At 41.8% G+C, this 8,255-nt stretch overlaps 1 protein-coding gene across 5 annotated transcripts in view; it reads right to left on the reverse strand.

Moving 5' to 3' along the window:
• Nucleotides 1-7,272, reverse strand: part of ccm2l (CCM2 like scaffold protein) — a 10,414-nt gene extending 3,142 nt beyond the window's left edge. The window contains exons 1-8 of one of the 5 annotated variants that reach the window (XR_009675966.1): nt 6,545-7,270; nt 4,486-4,653; nt 4,301-4,384; nt 3,823-4,006; nt 2,826-3,469; nt 1,724-1,853; nt 1,232-1,295; nt 1-54 (exon numbers count right to left, since the gene is read on the reverse strand). The exon at nt 1-54 is cut by the window's left edge and continues 103 nt beyond it. Coding sequence is in view for 3 of the 5 variants with exons in the window: in XM_061058235.1 (XP_060914218.1) it covers nt 1-54; nt 1,232-1,295; nt 1,724-1,853; nt 2,826-3,469; nt 3,823-4,006; nt 4,301-4,384; nt 4,486-4,653; nt 6,545-6,574 (1,358 nt within the window). In the remaining 2 variants the exon portion in view is untranslated. Of the gene's footprint in view, nt 55-1,231; nt 1,296-1,723; nt 1,854-2,825; nt 3,470-3,822; nt 4,007-4,300; nt 4,385-4,485; nt 4,654-6,544 lie in introns of all 5 variants that reach the window. The other 4 variants (XR_009675967.1, XM_061058237.1, XM_061058235.1 and 1 more) reach the window with 4 other exon arrangements.
• Between the last annotated feature and the right edge of the window lie 983 nt (nt 7,273-8,255).

The raw sequence follows: 8,255 nt of genomic DNA on the forward strand, positions 1-8,255 counted from the left end.
CTCTCACTGTACGTCTCACTGTAGTAGAGCTCAAAGGCATCCTGGGAACCATCACTGAGAACCAGAGGGGGACAATACATAATGCTGTCACATCCTGCATTAAAAAAATAACAATATAACCTAACATAGTTTTGTCATTAGGCTAAGTCAGCATACAATGTTATAAGCAAAGCAGTTATTAATCTTCTCTTCCTGTTTATCTATTTATTTATTTTTAAAGATTTTTTTCCTTTATTTGACACTGGATCGAGAGATTTTGAGAGAGAGTGGGGTAATGACATGCAGGAAAGAAGCCACAGATCAGACTCGAATGGTCTGTAATCGTTTGGACCAAAGAAGGTAGTCGGTTTCAAGGGAGACACACACACGGCCGTTTTGGACACCCCTCGGTTTGCCAGATATCGACCAGTTAAAGATAAAGTTATCTGGTCAAACCAACGGGTGTAGCAGCGATGGAAACGGTCAAGAGAACTGTTTCAGAGAGAAGTGATTCTACCCGCATTTTTCTTATAAGATCCACAAGCAGAACGGTTAACAGAGCTGGCTAAACACTGAAGCTTCCGTGCCTGCGACATGGACAACCTGTGTGCGCATCGGCTCTAGAGAAGAGGGGGCAGGGGAGACTCCAATGTTTTGAATTTGTACTGCAGTACCTATTTAAACACTACATGTCAGAGGTAGATACTGCTCCTTTAAAATGGGAATCAGCATAGTAGGTAACCTTTAATGCCGTCAGTAAACTCTATTTCACATCCTAATTATATCTGCTGGTAAGAAAACCATAACTAGACACTGGCTGCATCCTGCCCCCCCACAATGAAAGAGTGGAGTTAATGAAACCTAGAGAAACCGAAAAAACAACCTTCTCACTTCATCTACAAATGGACAGATTTACAGAGTTATGGTCAAGATGAATTTCATATGCATGTGAGTCATGACCATGTTTACTGGACTTAACAAATAAACAGATGCTTTATTGTTATATGTGTGCACTGGTCGACATTAGTTTATGCATATGCATGCTTTTATTTTTTGCTTTTGTATTTTTTATTTGTCTCCCATTATGCCAGAGTGAATTACTACACATCCCCAGTTATAGCGTGAATGTGTTTATTGAGCTAAACATTCAGAGTGCTGTAAAAACAGGACATTTAAATTAACTCATAACACACTGACTTTATGTGGAGGCCATAACCTGTTACAGCTTCAGTCGGGGCCAAATGTTACTCACTATGAGCTGCAGCAGCTAAAGTCTGGATCATAACTGTAGGACATGTCAGTCAGACAGCTGTCACCTGCACAGAGACAGACACACACAGACGGGTTAGTCACACTCTAACAGCTTGTGATCATCCCCAAAGACACTGCAATGCTCATTAAAACATAATGCAAAATGTTGGAAGAACAAACATTGTACAGATTATTTGCTTTTTGGCTATTCTTGGAGCGTTGCCTGTAGCTTTAATGTTGGGACATTAAAGGATAATCGGGAGCAGAAAGAACAAATTGCAAGTTGCAGGTCAGGATACTCGTTTTTTTGTGTTTGGTTCGATGACATCTTTAAGTTGGCAAGACCAAAAGCAACTACAGATGTTAAGGGGCATCTGTAAAATTAGGTAGCAAAATCCCCTTGAAAAAAGGCTTGTTTTTATGTTTTTACATCCTTTATGTTATATATAATACAGGACAAATCCGACCAACAGAAAGCCTTAGTGTCACTTACTTCTCTGCAGCCAAAAGCGGTCGGGCATGGTGTGGTGAAACCCTGCTCTGTCCACACACTCAATGGTCTGATGGCCGTAAATGATCTGGAACATCTGACAGATCAGAGAGCAGTACTCCTCTGCGGCCTCCTGCACGCAATCACACACAAAGAGGCTGTCAGAACACTGAATTACATACCACATCGATAATATCTGTGAGCTTCTCTGACAACAAAGACTTTCTGCAGGCAAATAAATGATATCTTGTTTAATTTTCCTTATCTTCAGAACCCTGAATTTCCCCTTAATTCACTTCAATTGAGTGTACTGAAAAATGTCTGTCTTCTCTCTGTGCAGGATTTCTAGCCTGCTCAAGGATAAACACAGAGTAATAAGTGTTGGAATTTGATCTGTCAACCTCTAAAAATCCAAAGCCAGCATCTTGTTGTTGTGATGAAACCGGACTTGAGTCTGGGAGCTAAATCTGAGCAACTTGAACAATGACACACTGATGATGCTGCCAATCCAAACAAATGATTGCTCCAAGGACAAGGATAACAATAACTGACGATCACCACACACACACACACACACACACACACACACACACACACACACCCCCACACACACACACACACACACACAGAATGACAAAGCTTCTCTGCTGTAACTGTGATGCAATGCTCCAGCTTATGTAACAATGCAGAGTCTCAGTTCGACTGTGGTGTGTTTGTGTGTGTATGAGTGTTGATGAATTGGCATCATCAGTGTTGGCCTACTTTCCACAGCACCAACATGTGAGCTGAATGATTAGTGAACACCAATTAATTTACACTTATCTGTGTTTTATTTGATGACACTACTGTTTTTCATTCTGGAATCTGAATATAAGACTGGACTGAATATCCACAGTGATATTTACGATTTATCAACTCTGAGTAAACACACTGTGTGTTTTAGTCTCCAGTAGCAAAGCTCCATACTGCGTGATCATTTTCTTAGTAAAAATGCTGAATGTGAGCAGCTAAACGTACGATGCGGTACAATACGATATGGTGCGATAGGATAGGGTACAGCATAACGGTATGTTACTGTATGGCATTATGCAATCAGATATCCCACCTTGTTCTCCACAGCCAGGATGACCAGGTTGCAGTAGGCGTCCGGGCAGGGCGTTGGTTCCAGTGGATTGTGGTTCCTCCTCTCCCAGCTGCCATAACTCTTCCCCCGCTCCCAACTTCCTGTGCAGGCTTGCCGCCGCTCCCAGCTCCCCCCGCCACCTCCTCCTCCTCCACCACCTCCCCTCCTCTCCCAGCTACCTCCTCCACCTCCACCATGCCTCTTTTCCCAACTCCCTCCAGCACCTCCTCCTACTCCTACTCCCACCCCCCAGCTCCCACTCATGGGTCTCGCTCTGCGGTTCTCCCAGCTTCCTCCTGTTTTACGTGTTTGCTGCCTCCTCTCCCAGCTCCCTCCCACTCTCTTCCTCTCCAGACTCCCTCCTCCTGCTCTCTCTCCACCTCCTCCCGCTCCCACTCCCACTCCCACTCCCACTCCGCCTCTATCCACATTCTGGTTTTTGTCGTGGTTACTCCTGGACAGGGACGGCCTCCAGTCCACTCCACAGATGGTGTGTCTTCGCTCCATTGTGCCCCCTGCAGGCCGGGGGTCAGCATTACTCATGGTTTGACGTCGACCGTCTACGCCTGTTGTTTTTTTCCTGTCCAGGCTGTCGTCGCCTGCGACAACTGTATCGACGTTCAGACCTGTAGAAAGAGCATTTTTAACATTTGATCATTCTGGTTGATACTGGGTTTCAAGCTTAAAGAAAGTAGTCTAGGTTCAGTTACTTTTCAAGGACCGCTTCAACTCGACCTTTTTGCATGTAACTAGGCTAACCAAAAGTTAGGTGGAGATAGCAATTTTCAATATGGCGACTGAAACCAATGGGTGATGTCATTGAGACTACATCCTTGGTTTATACAATACCGTGTATGTTTGCAACCAATGGAGTCACTCCTTTCTGGCCCTTAGGAAGAATTCATTTTGAAGGCAATTCAGCATTGACAACTTAATAGACCTGACAGTCCACTGCTTATACACAGTATTTATTTCTCACCTGTCTTCAGGACCAGCAGGTGCAGCGCGTCATCTCTCAGGTAGGAGGCAGCGGCGATCTCATGCGTGGGAATCCTCACCAGCAGCTTCTCGTTGTCTCTCCATGTCAGCAGCAGACAGCGAGCGGATAAACTCAGGATACAGTCCTGATCCACGCTGGTCTTCAACGGCAGCACCTTCAACTGCTACTGACCAACACACAGAATATGGGATTATAGATTTTCTATTAATGATGTCGACACTGTGAAATGAAAAGCAGCAGAGTGAATCATTATGTATGAGTGCTAATACAATGAATATGATGAAAACGTTGGCTTTACTTGACAGTCAAATCGTTCTTATTTAGGAGATAGGTAATATAGTTAGTACTGGCATCTTAAATTAGTTATATCTTGGTTGGTCATCACTAACCGCTGAAGCGCTTGATTTTGTTCACGCTATGGTGACAAACCGCACTCATGTGAGTTATGGTTACTCACCCTTGCTGTGTCCAGTAGTTGTAGTAGCTCGTCTCGGCTGGAGGGGTTTAATGACACTGACACCCATGTCAGGTGGCCAAGGAACTAAGAAAAGAGATCAATGGTTTGGTAAATGGTCCAGTTATCACATAATCTATGGTGACTGAGGTATATTTTGTTGTACTGTATGGTACTTGAGATTGTACCTTGACCTCCTTCTCTATGTAGTCGAAGATGAGTCTCTCAGGGTGGATGAGGTAGTCAGGAGGGTAAAGAGGAACAGTGTGCAGCGGGCGACGGTACACGCTGCCTCGATCAACTGGTCTGCGAGCAGATTTTGACCAGACCAGACGCTTAATAGGAGAAACAAAACTCTAAGGCGAGAAAGTGAAAAATATAAGTTGGGAAAGAGAATGGGGAGAGACAGAGAAATAGATTAAAATTGAAAGGAAGGAACTGGTTTTAGCATTCCTTGTTAGAATAAAAATTACATTCCTGCTCCCAAGAGGTTAAACCATTCTGGGCAGATACATGCCCAGAGAGGTGGCCAGGCCTGGCATATAAGTATTAACAGAAATAGTATATAAATGCGATTTTATTATCTGTGCCCCAGTTGGGCCAACACAGTCAAAAAAGACTGGTCACTTCCCTGTTGGCAGGTCTTGAAGAATGGCTAAATTGGGTACTATTAGTTGGCATTGTCACTGGTTGGTTTGGATCATATTTCTAAGGCATCGTACATCGTTTCAGCACAACACATGTGGAGTACACCAGGGTTTGATACTGGGGCCACTTTTATTTAACCTAAACATTCTCCCGCTAGGTCAATTCATGAATGACAAATGTTTTTATACGCAGATGATACTCCAAATTTACTTAAATCTTCCACCAGGTGACATTGGTCTTTTGGAAATACTCGATCGATGCTAGAACAAGTAAATTGCAGAACGCCATTTCAATTGTATTTGGCAACAAAAAGGAAAGAAAGAGTTGCTCAGCATGATTTCATATATCTAAAATATTAGTTATAAAATAACCCAATGAATTTATATAGACTCTTCTTTGGAGCATGTTAAACACTTCTCCACTGGTCTAGAAGAAAGACAAAGAGAAAAAGGCAAAATAAGTATTAACTAGCTGCATAGCACCTTGGTATTACCTGAGCAGGTTGTTAGATTAAGCACATTCATCACAAAATCCAATTATTCCCCACTTTCTACTTACAAGGAAAACCCACTAGAACAAGAGGAAGAAGAAAACTCATTATAACCATCATCTGCTTTTGTCTTTTTTTAATTGAATTCAGCTGACTACAGAGATGTTTATCACAAAACTTTCTCGTTTTACGTTGAGTTCTGCCCTTGTAATTATTCAGAAAGAAAAACAAGTTTTTTGATTTTAAAACAAGCTAATTTCCTCTCACTATTCAGTGTGTGTATGTATTATAACATCCATTCTCCTTATGCCTTCAAGCCACAGTATATTAATGTGTGTTTGGGTGTGTGTGCCAGTGGGTGTCTAACTGTGTGTGCTGTGTTATCGGTGAGTCTCAGTGGGGAGCTGTCAGAGATCACTGCTCACCTATCAATCACCACTGCAACAGCCAAAGGGATGTACTGCATTACAACACACACACACATAATAAGGCCTGCGAGGATACACAAAACAACTGTCTCATATGCAAGTCAAGTTAAAATTCAAACCCGAAACACCCTACTAGAAACTGGAGACTGCTGCGCTGATTACAATCAGACTACCAAAGTGTTGGACAAATTAAACAACAAACAGATTAAAGCAAGGCAGCATAGTTTTATTCATGAAGCAAATTTCAAGGATCTGGAATCATGCTGAGCAATGACTTTCATTATTTCCACCTTGCTGCCAAATACAATGATATCTGTCTTGTCTTTGTTGGATTGAAGGAAATGTAATTGCTTCCAAATTGTTCAAAGCATTGAGAGAGTATTTTAAAGGACTAATGCCACTTGGTGAAAGAGCTATGTAAATCAGAGTGTCATCTGCATATTGGCAAGGTTACTGTCAAGAAATAGCTTCCTGCAATAAAGGTTTTATGTAGGGGCAAGGCTTGCCAAAGGTTTAAAAATCACTGACCATAAATTGGATCTATTGTATGACTTTAAGGTTTATCTTCAGGACTTGAAACAACATCAACAAGTTGCAGTTTGTATTTCGATGACAGACATGACACACTTTGAAGTGCTTTAAATAATGACAACCTCAGAGACAGAAAATAAGTCTTTTTACCTTCTTGGCTTTCTTGGGTTCATAATCCATCGTTCATCAGTCCTCCTCTGAACTTGCCTTCCTGGTCTTGGTCTTCCTGATTTTTTTTTTTTTGTGTCAGTTTGTCTTTTGTCGTCTTTGTATCTGTCTCTCAGTTAATTTTTCCATGGTTCCCTCCAGTGTCGCCGTCGCTCTCTGTCCAAGTTATTATAGATTTTGTGTCGGCTGCTTCACTCTTGTTCTTTCTCTTTCTACACTGATTGTTCTTTTGCAATCTCTCCTGGGGCCACACACAAACACACACAGACACGCACACAAAGTAACACACTACAGTACAGGAAGCAGAGGAAGCCCCCTTCCTGTCCGAGAGGAAACTCCACCAGAGACTGATAAGGCCCATTCTCTCTCAGACCTATACCCAGTAAATACCCTTTGAAGAAACCACGATAAGAGATTTACATTTCAAAGTTAGGTCACTTTACAAAATCAGTTTGGTTTTATCTGGGGATGTCGCTAGAATTACTAGTCGGTTAAACTAGTTGTGTACTAGTATGTTCAGCACAGGCACGTGTGTGGACGTTAACCTGCAAGAAGGAACAAAGGCTGGTGGTGCTTACACTGTTAACATTAGCCACACTCGAAAAAAACTACTTGACCTTGTTTACCCACAGAGCTGGAAAGTGCCATGGTTGGTCGACTAAATGATTGGAATGTGATCACCCTCACTAGTCGTAGCAAGAGAAGGACACCATCTCTGAAACTGAGTGATTTCTTTCAATCGTGTTTCTGAAGATGAAATTCAGCTTGAAGAAATGTCCCTCTCTCTTACAAGGCTACACAACCAAAATAAACCAATTTCAACTACCTCAAGTTTTGGAAGCTATCTATACTCCTAAAGTCAGTAGGATGATGGAGCTTTTTTTTTGCCCCTCCATTGCCTACATTTCACACTAAATAACTGCATGATTTAAAAAGTAGCTTTAAACTCGATGTCTATCTAAAAGCCTTTTCACAGATTTACTGACAAGTTTGACCTTCATGCATGCCCTTTCCTGCCTTCCAGTTTGTTCTTTTCCACTCATATGAAACTCAGAATATGTCTAATTGTCCAATGATGTGTGTCCAATTACATGACAGCATTGATATTAAGGCAAAAACTTAACACCCCCACCCCCCCAATCCAACAGGAACAATGCCTGTGTCAGGGAACTCTGGGAGATTTCAGGGCAGACTGTCCAAAAGTTGTTAAGACATTTTCTGGAGTATTAAAGAGCTTTAAAGTATTTCTTATGCTTTTTTGGGGGGCCATTTCTGTTCAGCTAGTTTGTGATATGTACACTCTATGTCCTATTTTCAAATAGTCTCCTGTCTTCTAACTCTTTCTCTTCCATTTTTAAAGACTTTCTCGGATTATCTGAAAATGCTCGATGATTAGATTTTTTTTTCTTGCTGGTCTTGAAATTCCATCCTCCCCATGTCCTAATAAAAGTTTGATTTATTCCCATGTAAAGCCGTTGAGTCATCCATCATTACAAAGATCAATAGTGTTTTTATTTATTCAACTTGGCAGCACATAGTAAACATTCTTTAAGAGTTTATATTTCACAACACTAATCAAAGACACTTTGTGGTTTTCATGAGCCTGTGCTGACTTTCCCCGTTCTCTTGCCAAGCCTGACTCAGTGTTGATTTTCACAGCACTTTGAAATGTAGCTGCATGTCGCTTCATGCA

Source organism: Labrus mixtus, chromosome 15 (genome assembly GCF_963584025.1).
Source record: "Labrus mixtus chromosome 15, fLabMix1.1, whole genome shotgun sequence".
NCBI classification, from domain to species: domain Eukaryota; kingdom Metazoa; phylum Chordata; class Actinopteri; order Labriformes; family Labridae; genus Labrus; species Labrus mixtus.